This window comes from Amblyomma mixtum, chromosome 8, assembly GCF_055824585.1.
Source record: "Amblyomma mixtum isolate Tamu chromosome 8, ASM5582458v1, whole genome shotgun sequence".
In the NCBI taxonomy this organism is placed as follows: domain Eukaryota; kingdom Metazoa; phylum Arthropoda; class Arachnida; order Ixodida; family Ixodidae; genus Amblyomma; species Amblyomma mixtum.
The window spans coordinates 82127358-82141653 of NC_143019.1; the positions used below are offsets into that span (position 1 = coordinate 82127358).

At 46.3% G+C, this 14296-nt stretch overlaps 1 protein-coding gene and 1 long non-coding RNA gene across 3 annotated transcripts; one reads left to right on the top strand and one right to left on the bottom strand.

Moving 5' to 3' along the window:
* The first annotated feature begins 3918 nt into the window (after window positions 1-3918).
* LOC149333212 (uncharacterized) lies at window positions 3919-7871 on the top strand. Its single transcript, XR_016285298.1, has 3 exons — window positions 3919-4164; window positions 7524-7573; window positions 7666-7871. It is a non-coding gene; the product is annotated as an uncharacterized LOC149333212 (long non-coding RNA).
* Window positions 5887-13918, bottom strand: LOC149333213 (uncharacterized). 2 transcript variants are annotated; one of them, XM_089558587.1, is made up of 12 exons: window positions 13273-13918; window positions 12371-12452; window positions 12199-12288; window positions 11940-12116; window positions 11604-11767; window positions 11074-11439; window positions 10831-10995; window positions 10199-10385; window positions 9854-10096; window positions 8599-8770; window positions 7873-8021; window positions 5887-7793 (listed from the first exon to the last, which is right to left on the bottom strand). In XM_089558587.1, the coding sequence occupies exons 1-12, from the start codon at window positions 13597-13599 to the stop codon at window positions 7627-7629; spliced, it is 2289 nt and encodes a 762-aa protein (XP_089414713.1). In that variant the 5' UTR covers window positions 13600-13918; the 3' UTR covers window positions 5887-7626. The 2 variants fall into 2 exon arrangements, with proteins under 2 accessions (XP_089414713.1, XP_089414714.1); XM_089558588.1 differs by lacking the exons at window positions 12199-12288; window positions 12371-12452; window positions 13273-13918 and having other exon boundaries at window positions 11074-11443; window positions 11608-11767; window positions 11940-12157.
* Window positions 13919-14296: the final 378 nt, after the last annotated feature.

Consider the following 14296-nt stretch of genomic DNA (forward strand, 5'->3'; position numbering starts at 1 on the left):
TGTACAGGAAGGGAGGAAGTGGGAGTGAAAGAAGAAAGAAAAAGAGGGGCCGCAGTGAAGAATATGAAAATTGTATTTGAAGAAAGGAAATTACGCAGTAAATGTCTCGCATATCTCTGTGGACACCTGTCATCCGTTTTTAGAGGAAGGGAGGAAGTGGGAGTGGAAGAAAGAGAAAGAGGGGCCGTAATGAAGAAAATTAATTTGAGGAAAGGAAATTATGGAGGAGGTTGTGCCTCTGCCTGCGCGGAGGAGAGGCCGCAGTTGGAACGATTCCAGCGCACGGATGGACACCGCGCGCATGGATGGACACCGCGAGCGAGTCATTAAAGGCTTTCGCCTCAAAATAAAGTCTTGAATTGTACGTATATGTCTTGCCCGAATTCTTTGCCTCAATCTATGGAAAACCTGAAACAGCTGACGAGCTGAGCTCAAATTTCGCATTGAGAAGTAACGTAATCGCCTGCAATTTTTTCTCTTCTTTCACTCATTCCCCTATTCCATCCAATTCAAGGCGTAGTTGAGGTGTCCACTTAGAAGTGAGGCAGCTCCAGCGTTTTCCCCTTACAAATTAGGCGGCTTAAGCTTGCAATATTTGGCGACAGTTCTGATATTGGTCAGCAGATGTATAACAATTGAAATAGCTATTGATGGAGGAGCTAAGCAGTACAAACATATGCCGCAGCATGCGCCAAGCGCTAATAAAGCTGTGAGAAAAAGTAGCTACAATTACTGAAATTGCCAGTGCAACTTCGAGCGTTTCATGACGTGACGTATGTCGGACAGTCGCAAGTCCTCGCTTCGGCGAGCGCGGCTTCGGCCGCTTCTTTTTGAGCAGCGTCCGCTCCGGCGGACGCAGTTGTTGCTGCGACGCGCGTCTTTTCTTTCCTTTTTCTCTTTCCTCTGATCTTTTAACTCTCCTCTATCTGCACGTGGCAGCGGTGGTGGCTTGGCTAGAGCCAGTAGCAGGCCCGTGCAATTTCCTCTTCATCCTTCTCTCAGTCACAACAACAACAGTTGCTCAGCTACTTTCGCACTCTGAAAATGACGTTGTTGAGGATTGTGACAGAAGCCAACAGCCACAGAAAGCAAGGGGCACAGGGGATTTTTTTTTTAAGTTATTTTATTTTGTGGCGTTGATCAATTCAGAATATTACTGAATATGTTATCGTTTAAAGATAACTGATTAGAAAAGCAGAAGAAAAAACAACCACCTGCCGCCGGTGGGATCCGAACCCACGACCTCCGAATTACGCGTCCGGTGCTCTACCTCTGAGCTACGGTGACGGCTGTCAATTCTTCTGCTTTCGGGGGTATTTATGTTTACAAGTAACCTAACCTTGAGAGTGTTCATCAGCGCCACCCACGTTTATAAGCGGCGGACGTAGAACGTCCTGAGTTACCGCAGGTGTGACGTAGAACGTCATCGAACGGAGAGGGTGGAAGCTGCGTGAGAACCCTCTTATGCTTCCTAAGGCGTCAAGGCTGCTGGGTTTGCGCACAGCCAGGGTCTGCGCCTGTCGTTTCAGACGTCCTGTTCAAATAATGGAAATGACGATGAAAACGCTCTTTGCTCTCATATCGCATAATTTCAGAGCAGAGATATTCTGGGCATATCAACACAAGCAATACCTTATGCTCACGGGGCGCTTACGTTCGCTGAAAAATGTATTTATCCCAATTTTATTGCGAAAGCAATACTACTCCCAAGAACGGCCTTTCGCGTAGCGGCGGCCACTTGGCACGTCTGACCTTTAGAATGACCCCTGACGTCATACCATGTCTAGTGACGTCACAGCGTGACGTCATACCAGGAGCGAGCGACGGGCTACCAACTCGGCTCCTCGGGTAACGGCGGCCGCGCTCCTCCCGCTAAAGGCGCTAGTGACGTTATAGCGTAACGTCATACCAGGAGCGAGAGACGGGCTACCAACTCGGCTCGTCGGGTAACGGCGGCCGCTTGGCACGGCGCGCCGCGCTCCTCCCGCTAAAGGCGCTAGTCACGTTATGGCGTGACGTCATACCTGGAGCGAGAGACGGGCTACCAACTCGGCTCGTAGGGTAACGGCGGCCGCTTGGCACGGCGCGCAGCGCTCTTCCCACTAGAGGCGCTGCATATGCAGTATATAACACCTGCTTTGGCAACCTGCCAGGCTTAGCCAAAGCTAAGCCCCCGCTAGTTTTTATGCGAGGCATACTACTTTAGCTACCACTTCAGCCCTTCACCGTGGTTATGCGCCTCCAAATCACGTGATACATGACGTCACACCACGTGACACGATGACGTCACGACAGTAGAGAAACCGGGGCCCACCTCGCGCCGTCGCTGTGGTTGTGCGCCTCCAAATCACGTGATACATGACGTTACACCACGTGACACGATGACGTCACGACAGTGGAGAAACGGGGGCCCACCTCGCGCCGTCGCTGTGGTTGTGCGCCTCCAAATCACGTGATACATGTCGTCACACCACGTGACACGATGACGTCACGACAGTGGAGAAATGGGGGCCCACCTCGCGCCGTCGCTGTGGTTGTGCGCCTCCAAATCACGTGACACGATGATGCCACACCACGTGACACGATGACGTCACGGCAGTGGAGAAACGGGGGCCCACCTCACGCCGTCGCTGTGGTTGTGCGCCTCCAAATTACGCGACACGATGATGCTTCGCATTCTCCACGCTTAACCAAGTTAAGCCTCAGCCATTTTTTTTAGCGAACACTTGCCTCCATACCCCAAACCCTTGTTTTGAGTATATCTCCAGAAGTTTTTTTTCCTTTGCAGTTTTCAGAGCGCAGCTCTTTGACCCCTCGTTTCTGCGTTTCGCGGCGTCGCCGTTGTCCATTGTAACCAGCAGTGGAGACCTTAGTCGCGCTTTAAGCTGAGAAACCAATGGAGCGGGAGCTTGGAAAGCAAAGGGCAAAATGGGTAAATTGTTTTTATTGTGAACGCAATACTACTTGCACTTTGCGGGTGACCACCATCGTGCCGCGGCGGTGACCACCATTGACCTTCATTTGACCTTGAGCTATTTAAACAGACTTGTCTACATTGCTTATCGTTAAATGGAGGGCACCAGAGCCACCTTCATTTGACCTTGACTGCATTAGATTGGATTAGATTGGATTACATTAGATTGGATTAGATTCGATTACATTAGATTGGATTGGATTGGATAAGAGTGGATTTGATAGGAGTGGATTGGATTGGAGTGGAGTGGATTGGATTGGAGTGGAATGAATTGGATTGCATTGGAATGGATTGGATTGCATTGGAATGGATTGGATTGGATGGGATTCCATTGCATTGGATTGGTTTGCATTGGATTGTATTGGATTAGATTGGATTGGATTGGATTAGATTACATTACATCACAGTATATTACATTGGATTGGATTGGATTTGATTGCATTGGATTGGAGTGGAGTGGATTGGATTGGATTGCTTTGAATGGTATAACCGATGCATCACCACAAGTCTAACCACAAGCACCACCACCAGCTACACTATAGTGAACTAGAAAGTTATTTCTAGTTCACTGTAAGCTACACTACCAGCTGTACCATGGCGTAGGTACGGATATTGCTTTCGCAATTACCGGGCTTAACCAAGCTTAACCAAACGCATTTTTTGAGGGAACGAAATGACGCACTGTCTCACACATATCGGTGAACACCTGAACCAGAGGGAAGGCACATAACTGCCCTGTTAGAACAGTGAACACCTAAATCGTGCTTTAAAGGGAGACTGAAGCACTTTTTGAAAAAATCGGGCTTGCGACGGCACCTTATAGTTTTTGATGCTGCAAACTCGAATTTCGAACTGAAATTGGGTTTAAAACAAGCACTAATTGTCATTTTTAGCAGAAATATGCAGCCGGCGCCTCGGGGCTTGTCGCGGGTCGCGCCGCCGCCTGTGATTGGCCAATGTGACGTGACGTAATTTTGAGGACTGGCCGCGCTGCGTAGGCTGCGTTGCGTGCAGATTGCACCTCTTCGCGGTGTTGTAAAAGCGATTGTAAAACACTTTTGACACTCACGTGAACATCGAGGTTTCGCTGTATGTGTTCGTACTTGTTGCGCCCAAGAACGACGCAGTATCTCCATTGCGGAGAGCGAAGACCAGCCGGGAACGTCTACCGCCGTTGGAAACTTGCTCTGGTACGTAGTACGGCATTTTTTGGGGTTGCATGTCGTTATTGGCAGAAACTAGACGATTGTCCGAGAACTTTACCGTGATAAGCCACTTTCACGGAGTCTTTAAGTCTCCGAGGAAGATTCGGAAGGTCATGACGGTGCGCCTACTTCGCAGAAACGACGAAACCCGAATGTGTTTGCTTTCGCTTGCCCTGCGGTGTGTTGTCGATCGTGTCATGGCATGGCGTGAGAAAAAACCCGCGACCGTATATTCCAGCCGTATATTTCTCGCCTGGCCATAGCAGCTCTTACATGTGCATGATCAAAGTGCGTTCGTCTGCTGTGATGTGATTCGCAATATTGCTTGGTAGCGCTGGAGAGCGGAAATTATAGCCGAAGCTTGATGCAACGAAAAGGCGAGTTCGCTAGCTCACATGTACTAAGCCAAGGCTCGTAGCCGTCGGCAGAGGCCTCCCTTTCGAAAGGAGCTGCCCACAGTGCACTCGTTGTGCATGCGCCGGCCGGTGCCATTCCCGAAAAAGCTTTCCGGTGAGTGTCCGATGCCGGTATGCGATTTTTTCGCATGTAGGGTGGCACCCAGTCGGTGATAACCGTGTTTTCGTTGTGGCTGTAATATTACTCTTTCATAGCAGGTGTTTGTATGCATGCACAGCATAGAAGATGAATACTTCTACTGCACTTATCTATTGTCAGAAATCGCTAGGAGATACCTGCTATGTGCGGCTAGTGCACTGAAGTTTCCACTGCACAATAAAAAAATGCTCCAATAATGAGTGAGAAATTTGAGTCAACCTTGGGGGAAGTTTTAACACTTTTCATTCACAGGCTACAGTGACATGCAGCATACCTGGTGTTTAGGTCATCTGAAAACAAATGAGAAACAGTCAGCTGTTTCTACCAAGTTGTGTCCTTGACACAGTCTGAAAGAAGGTGGTTTCTGTAGAGGAGTGTGTTGGCCTCAGTGCTTGAGGTTTTTGCAAAGTGAGAGCAAGAAAAAGTGCTGTTTGCAGTGCAGACTATTTCATCAGGGTCTGCCGAGTTTCTGGCAGGTTTTCTTGCAATCACTGTGCACGAACCTGGCACTAACGTGAGTGGCATGGAGAAACCATACAGCAAAAAAACAGTTTTATTCTACTTTGCTGTCAGGAATAAGTATTCTTATTTCTCTTTTTTTGTTTTTCATTTGTGATGATTAGCACAACGTCCCTTACCATTCAGCGACGTCACACAGGATAATTGTGTCCCAATACCAACCTGCAAGATAAGACAGCAGGGATTACACGGGTTGTAGCTTCTGTCAGTCCCCACTGCCGATGAGCAGTCATGTACAAGCTGGCTGAGCTTTGTTCTGCTACAGGCAGTCGGTGACGACCTCCTGGCATCCAACGTTTCAGTGAACTGCTTGTGACGATTCACTATGCCAGCTGCAGCAAAGCAGCTTGGTACATGTTGAAATAAGAGCAAGTTGCATTTTTCTACACTGATTACTGACATTGTGGCATTTATTGCCACCACTGTCAAGGAAGTATGTCCGAGTTGGTGAAACTTCATTCCTTTACACGGAGTTGATGATGCCGCCCTAAAATCCTGGATCACATGAGGCTTTCCAGCATGACATAAAAAAAAATCAAAACAGTTAGGCATAAATGAACCAGCACCGCCTTGCAAGATGCAGCTGCAGGGATTAAAAAAGTCGTAGCTTCTACAGCTGAGTGAGTTCACAGATTCACTTCAAATAAAATTTTATCTTAGCTAAAATTTTCTTTCAAAGTCGTGCGCATAAATACAAGCATGAAGACTCTGCGCAGTAATTATACGCTAGTAGCATATGTATGCACAGTAGACAATTGTTCACAGAATTGAAATAAGAGAGAAGGTCTCTTTGGCTTATCAAACACTTACAAGAGCAAGCTAAAGCAGCAAAACTCTAATCATGTCAGAATTGCTGCTGCAAATTATACAATAAATTAAATACTGTCACAGCAAGAAAGGAAAAAGCCTGTTAGAAGTCTGTCGGCAGTGCAAAAGCCACTTGTGTCACGAACAAAAAAGCACATTCTGAAGATCTGTAATAAGTGAAACTTTCCTTTTTAGTCTGCCCTGGCATCTAGCTGTCTTCCTAGCATGGCTTTGGATTGAGCTAGTTGGTCTGTTTGCAGTTCATGCCTGGTTAAATGGTTGGACGTAGGCATCCAAGGAACACTGAACACAATGACGGATACATTATCATTCAAATAAATTTTGTGAAAAATTGAGCTATGTCCACAGTCTGGTGGAAAGTGCTCTAGTCAAGGGCCAACATACTGAACTACTAGCTGTGAAAGTGCCCTGCGCCACTTCCTTCACCATCATTGCCCTTCCAGTCACTCAGGTCCAAAAAATTGCAACTACATGTTTACCGCACAAATGCAGAGCAGAAAGGTGCCAAGAAAAATTTTTTGCCTGCTTTGACAAACAAAATGACCATTCCATGAAGCACACTAGGCAAAATGATTGAAGTTCTCTTTTGTGCTAACCTGCAAACTGTCAAGAAATGCAGAAGCATAAAGATTTTAAGATCATGCACATGAGATACTGTCATTTAGCTTATGATGTATCATTTAGCTTATGGTCACTGGTAATATTTTCTGGAAGACAGCATTGGCTGCTAAATAAGTAGCCATTAGTGCGCTGGTTCATCTTTTATAGTGGCAGATAAGAAGTACGGCAGACGGAAATCTTGAAAAATTAAAATGAAGGAAGAGCCTCAGTCCAGCGACGGACGTTCCAACAAGAGGACTTGTCTTTGTCGGGCGAAGTGCGGTCATCATTGGCAGGGGTTGTATAGGCCCTTCACTCTAAAGAGGGGGGACTAGGATTATGATGGGGTGTGGAGTGAGGAGGGTGGGAAGGTGGGCTCTTGGGCTTCAAAGGCCTCTTGTCTGGCCATGGGGCCTGTGACCTACAGGTAGGAGAGAAGCAGGTTAATGGCTATACTAACATGAAAAGATTGCAAAAACTGACCCCTCCCCCCCTTTCCAAACAAAGCGCAACAGAATCAGATATGAACAGTGGCAATAAAACAGTAAAATGAAAAAAAAAGCTAAAGAAACAACAAATGCCATTGAGAAAATAGAGGCACTAAAGCGGTTATCACGGTTGCATTCTTTTCCCGTATAATCTACGCAATCCCCAGCATATTGTGCACAGTGGTCTGCATCCTTTCTAGTGGCTGCATGATTCTACTCTGCCTTCTTGTGTTTAGTGATATCTGCTTTTCATTTTGTTTTTGATGAACCAAACATTTTAGTAACTGGTTCCCCTTATGAAAGTATACAGTGCATGTCATCATATCCTTTGCTATATATTTTTACCTGTCACAGTGTCTCAAGCGCTTTGGCTGCTCAACTCACATTCAGATTTTGGACATCAGGTAAACCCCCATACTACTTACCAGTACTTTCTCTGCATGTCATGTGAAACTGCTCATTGTCTGTTGAACCTTGACTTTCTTTCCTCAACCAGCTTCTCCTTTGGGACCTTTGGAAAGCTGCTGCTGAGTGGCGGTCGAGATTCTGGAGCAGTTTTCCTCTCCTGAGGCTCCATGCTCTCAGCCATAGCCACAATCATGTCGAGGAGGCGTGTGACGTAGCCTGTGTGAGCATTTTATCTCATAGGTTGTGCAATATTCACTTTCTTCGTGATCAAATAAACTAGGTGGTGCAAGCTTACCATGAGTGGGTGGCTCCTTTATCGGACAAGCTATTGGGTCACCACCTGCTGCCTTTGGGTAACGCACACACCATCGAAGTGTGCCATCCTTTGTGCGTGCCTGACCACGTCCACTGTTTTCATTGTAGTGAAGTGCAGCGAGTTGGGTCCTGAAAAAGTTAAACAAACAGGACCATGTGAAAAGGGTATCCGCAAACGTTCACCCTCAGGACTTGTAACCTATGTAAACAGTCTAACTATAAAGATTATGCGACAATAGGAGGTCACTGGTGGATGTTAAGCATAACGCCATGCCAGCAATTAGTGCTTGAAAGTACCATGAGCACGCATGATGAAAACACTGTGACAAAGCATAGTGCTACTTGTGAAGATCTGTGCAAACAAAGCGTCACCTCAGTTGCCAGGCGGATTGAAAATGAAAATGCAGTGCTTGCATGGTGAACACAGCAGGCACTCTGCATGCTCACAAAGTGTTGGCATGTAGAATCCCTTCTGATTCGGTCAAATGTGTTTTTAAATCTGTTGAGAAGATGTAAGAAAAGATGCAGCTATTGAAAATTTCAGTAAATCTAATTTAAAGTGGGCACCTTTTCACATAGTTGTGGCACACACCTACATGCCTTTCACTTTTTCTACAGATGCATGTTTAACATTTGCGCCAACGTTGATAATTATTTTGTAATATTGGTGTTTTCTCAATGTAAAAGCAGACAGAAGACAGCTTACCTAGCCCTCATTCCAGGATATGAATAGTGGTAGGTCTTCGGTGCAAAATGCACTAGAAGGCTATGAAAAGCCTCTAATCCATAAGTTTGGTATCCTGTTGACAGCCGTGGCATGTCTTGCAGAAGGGCTTTAGACATTGCAACGTCTCGAAGCTTCTGGAAAGCCTTTGATTCTAGAAAGAAACAGTCATTGTCATCTTTTTGTAAAGCTCTAAACGTGTGGCTTGCTGTATGCTCGTGAATCAACCAGCATTTCAGCGCACCTGTAAATAAACTCGTATTCAGTAATGAGCATCTTATAAGTTTTTATACTTATAATAAACACACTGGAATTTGAGGTGCACTGTAATAAGTTGCATGTAAGAAATTTAAACAAATGTTATTTATTTAGCTCATGAAGCTTATCATGTAAACCCTGAAATCCTGCTGCACTGCGCAGGTTGCTAAAATCTTGGAATCCAGTCTATTACCCTGAACGACTATTAGTTGTGCAGCCTCTCCACTGCATGCCCTGCCATTTGCTCTTGGTTTCTACTAGGATGTCGCTAACTCGAATTTGTTTACCGACCCACTCTGCTCTCTTCATATCATAATGTTACTCTTCTCGCTTTCTGCTGCTTGCAGCATTGTACTCAGTTTAAGTTCAACCCTTTTCGTTAATTTTTTTTCTCCGCCATGAGTACTGGTAAGACACGGCTGTTGTACAATTTCCTCTTGAGGGATACCGGTAAATTACCATTCATGGTATAAGCATACCTGCCAAATGCACTGCGCCCTATTCTTATTATCCAATATCTTTCACTCTCATGGTATGGATCTGCAGTAATTACCTACACTAATTAGATCTCTTCCCTTCCCACTTTTAAGGCTTCGGTGCCTATCGTATAGCCACTGTTCCCTTCAGAGGCTGTTGAATCTTGCTTAAGTTCTGTGCATAAAGCTTTCAGACCCACTGTTCTTGTTTGCCTGTCAAGGTCATCGATCATGCTTTGCAGTTTGTTGAGAGTTCTTTAGCAAGGCAGTGTCGTCAGCAAATTGCAAAGGTGTTCCCATTAACTCTTATCGTCCGTTAGATCTCATTCGAGGTTTGTAAATACTTTCCGTAAACACGCATTGAATAGTACTCTAGAGATTGTGCCTTCCTTCCTGACACCCTCTCTTACTGGAATTTTGTAATTTTATATATCGTAGTTAGATGTTACTAATTATGCTTCAGTGGGGCCTTTGCCGTATTTTCAATGCAAAATGCAATATACCTTCTCTGGGCCACTGCTTGGGTGCTAAGTCGCCGTGCAAACACGTGGGGAATGATGCCTGGTCGTGTGTGTGGATGTCCCTTATGTGATTAAGAAGGGACAGCCATTTGGGCACAATGAGTTGTGCTTGGCCTTTGCTGGATGCTGCCGCCCAATACATATGGTTGCACACAGACTTAATCCAAGGTGCAAGTTCGTTGCAGCTCTTTTGTTTCGCAGCGGTATGCAGCTTCTTGGTGACACCTAAAAGGCATATTAGATATAAATTGAACATGATATATTCCATAAATGCGCTGAAAATAACATTTTATCAGCAGCCACCGTAAAACTGCAGCTGCCGGATACCTTTTGCCATGTGCCACACATCGAACTCGTGGGTGATTGAAGATTTGTTGTTGCGAAGAAAGCTCTTGATTTGTGTGTGACGGTCGGTCACCAGCACTGTAACGTTGATGTTCTCACTCTCCAGAAAAGCAAGGCCTTGTTTCAGGCCCTCTAACTCCATGCGACAGCTGCCGCCAGCATCATTAGACTGTGGAATGATAACGGCAAAGGATATTGAGTTTGATGCGCTGAATGTCTACCAATTCAAAAAAAAAAACTGCATGTATTGAGGCCTCTGCTTCCCAGCTGTTATGTACTATTTTTTACGAAAATGACTGTTTGTATTGCTAACAATGGCAGTCCTGTGCTTATGCTTCAGGCGTATGTACTGTGCAATGTCAATGCACAACCTCGGGTGGTCAAAATTTCTGGAGCCCTTCACTACGGCATCCCTCATAGCCTGAGTTGCTTTGGGACATTAAACCCCCATAAACCGTTCATCTACCAGCATGGGGATTCAAAGCTAAACCCACAATAATGCGTGTGCCGTTGAAAGAATTCATGATATTTAAGTGTTGTGTTACAATTCATTTGTCAGCGTTAGTGAACTATAGAAATTTACAGAATCTTGTTGTAGCAAAGTGGAAACGCACCTGCACGACTTCAGAATGCAAGACTTTGTGGCGTTCAACGTCCAAGAGAGTATACGTGCCATATTTAGCACTATATCCTGGTGAATCAGCCCGTCCATCTCCAGCAAGTTTTACTTGTTGGCCTTGCAGCTCTTGCAGCAGACTTCTCTGCTCTTCTTTCCAAACCTGAAAAAAAAAAAATAGTGCGCATTGAACCTTGGCCATGCAAAAAAAGCTGGTAACTTCTTCACGATGACTGCTTACCCTGTCAATTGCAGGCCACAGATATGAGCGCTGGATTGCAAAAAATGTCCTGTTGCTCACAACCGGTACACCAACTGAAGCCAGCATTCTAAGCACAGCTGTTGGGTTGCTTCCGGAAAAGAGAACTGCTGCGCAAAGCTTCAGGTTGAGCATCGGCTGCTGTTTTGTGATGTCTTGATTGCACCAGTAAATGAAATGACCAGATGCACACTGCCCATAAACCTTTAAAAGTGTGCCTTCACACTCGAATGAGACTGTACGAGGTGCGAGGCACTCTGTGCACAACTCGAAAAGTTTTCGCAGGTACTTCTCCTGCACCAAAAAAATTCTTTTGCCAGGTTCATCTGTGCAGCTTCCAGCACATCCCTGCCTGAAAAAGAATAGGCAAATTTTCAATCGGACTGGACAGTGTAAACATGCAATCTTGTATGAAAAAATTTGGAGTGAATGTTTATGGCACCACATTAAAAGTAGGGCAAACAGCATTTTAAGCGTACTGTTAGCTTTTCGTCATACTGCTAATAAATAACATACCTCTCTTCAAATTCTTCACATGGGCTGTAGTCCTCATCATCGTAGTTCTGATCGGCTCCTTCGTCTACTGTGCTGTCATCGTCGCTTTCACTGGCCTCTCTTTGGGTCGGCATGCTCTTTTGAGTGGCTGCATCTACCATGGGGCTACCAACCTGAATGCCTAAAAGTCGTGCGATATGTGCAGCTGCATTTATTATTTATTACCACTGGACGCAACATGGAATATGCAGAATTTTTAGAACTGACAATCTTTATAGTGCTTTGCCCCCTCCCCCATCATTACTGCACAAATGCATGCATCAAAAATGTACGCTGAATGTAGAGGCACATACCAATAGATACAGTTTGCAGTTTTGTCTGAGTGCGGCGTGATGCCATGCTTTTTTTCACACATGCCTGTACAGCTGTGCTTTGTGTCGCTGGCCGCACCATTGCTTGGACACACTTGTGTCTTCTGTCACAGGACTCAGTCAGAGTGACCTCCAGTGGCCCATCATATTGTGCTGCATCTGCAATAATGAGCAGGTTATCATGTAATGTGTAAGGGATCAATGCCTTGCATTACTGTGCTTGCTGAACATTGGTCATTACCTGTGAGAGCGAGGGTACTTGGCGAGTTTTCCTCACCAAAGTTCTCATGAGACATTGCACACAAATCTGCTTCAGCTTCTGTTGTGACGTCTGCAACACAGACTGAGATATGATTTGATGCACGGGATAGCCATGTATAACTAAATGTTCAGACTGAATGTAGAATCATTACCTGTTTGGTTACCAGAGGGACTGTCCAATTCTGGATCAAGTGTTTCCATAGTTGATCCTTCTTGAAGCAGTTCTGCAAGAACCTGAAAGGATAAAATGCGTACTGAATTTGTGGAATTGCTCTTTACTCTCAAAATTTTCCCATGAAGGCGAGAAAACCGCATATGTGATGTCGTTCTCGGCTGTCAGGTGATCATCGAATCGCATTTGCGTGAACACGTCGTAATTGGACAGTTTTAGAATAGGATGATCCTATCGGTTGAGGCGCCAGTGCACATGTGCTGAACCATTGCCTGAGGGGCGTTGTTGTCTTGCGCGTGCGCTGTACCTCCCCGCTATTCCCCTATGACGGACTAGGTTTCGTAACGTCGTATTTCATTTCATTTTTCACTTGAAATGCACCCGCAACCAGACAGACTTCTATTGAGTATTTTCGTTTCAGATCGCGTAACTAATGATCTACGACGAAGCAGCAACGGGCAAGAAATCACGACGCCGCATGTGAACAGCTTCGATACTTCTTTGCTTCGACGCGTCGAACCGAAACTCGCTCAGCGCGCCCTCAGACCTGGCCAACCTGGCCGCGCCAGTGTTCCGCAGGGGCTCCGCGATCATGTCAGGCACAGCAGTGGGCTTTTCTCAGTAGCCCGTCTCGTGCGCACGCGAATAATCATCATCGGTGTTTCGTTGATGAGTTACGTGATTTTTAGCGCAACGCCGGGTTTTTATAGCATATCCCCTTGCGCGAGAAAAGTAAACCCGCTAGTATAGAGCCGCGCGGCGCAGCTCTGTCCCATCGCGGGGTCGCCTCCGCGTGTGGTAATCACGGTCAACGCTTCATGCAAAGCTTCACACACAGATTAGACCTGAATTTCCGCAAAGTAGTGAAGTAGAAGCACTCACCTCATGTTTCCTTCTTTTCGCAAATGCGCTTCTTGGCGGTGGTGACGCGCTTCTTTTGTGCAAAAATATCGAAGGAACCGCGTCATGTTTCAGCCGTGCCCCTTTAACAGAAACCCCTAGCGATCGCATTAGGGACAAGCTCAGCTCGTAATCGCTGTCACGAAAGTGCTTCGAGCAGAGTGCGCTTGCTTTGGTCGGCTTGAAATTGTCCCTCTTCACAGCAACGACCCACTGCGCTGCGAGCTTTTGATCTTTCGGGAAAGCGTGGAAGACGACATCATCGCGGCCGTAGGTGCTCGTACACCCGAATGCAGAGCAGTACCGCATGTTAGATCGCCTGCACGTGGTCGGGTGCTCAAAACTTGGCTGACACGAGGAACAACGCGCGCTGAAAGCGCGCGCGGGTGACGGGACGTTCTCCGACTCCTCAAAATGACGTCACGTTGGCCGACATGGGCGAGGTTTCTCTCTCCGCTATCCTCCTCCACCTGCGGTCGCGCGGGACGCGGGAGATTTAAACATCCCGCTTACAATTGGTGATTGCGCCACTGTTTTAGCCAAAATCGAAAAAATAACTTTACAGGCGTGATCAGCAACGACACTACTTCAAAACCCTAGAAGATTAGCTGATTCGAAAACCGCTTCAGTCTCCCTTAAGCTACGTGGCTGTGGTGACAGGTGTGCGCTGCACGCGTTGGCATTGACAACGTTGCGCCAGAAACGCGGCGCTGAAGCCACACGCCGTCGGCCTTCATTGTGTTCATTGGCGTTGGCGTCGAGAATGCTTTACTGTCCGATCATTTTAAGAAAATGAACTGCGCATAACTGCTCCCTGGCTCAGTGGATGCCTGAATCACGCTTATAGGTACGTGGAGAGATATGTGGGCTAGCCGTATGCGTTAGCGCTGACAACGGTGAGCGAACTCTCGCGATCAACATTAACTGCCACCTGCCAGGGTGGCAGGCTGGGTGGGGACTTCAATGTGGATATAAAGGCAAACAAACAGGAATTCCTTACCACTCA

Coding starts and splice junctions, on each gene's coding strand:
- LOC149333213 (XM_089558587.1), bottom strand. CDS start 13,599: ATGCGGTACTGCTCTGCATTCGGGTGTACGAGCACCTACGGCCGCGAT. Junction 12,289..12,370: donor TCCCTCTGGTAACCAAACAG/GTAATGATTCTA, acceptor TCTGTGTTGCAG/ACGTCACAACAGAAGCTGAA. Junction 7,794..7,872: donor AAAGGAGCCACCCACTCATG/GTAAGCTTGCAC, acceptor ATGCTCACACAG/GCTACGTCACACGCCTCCTC.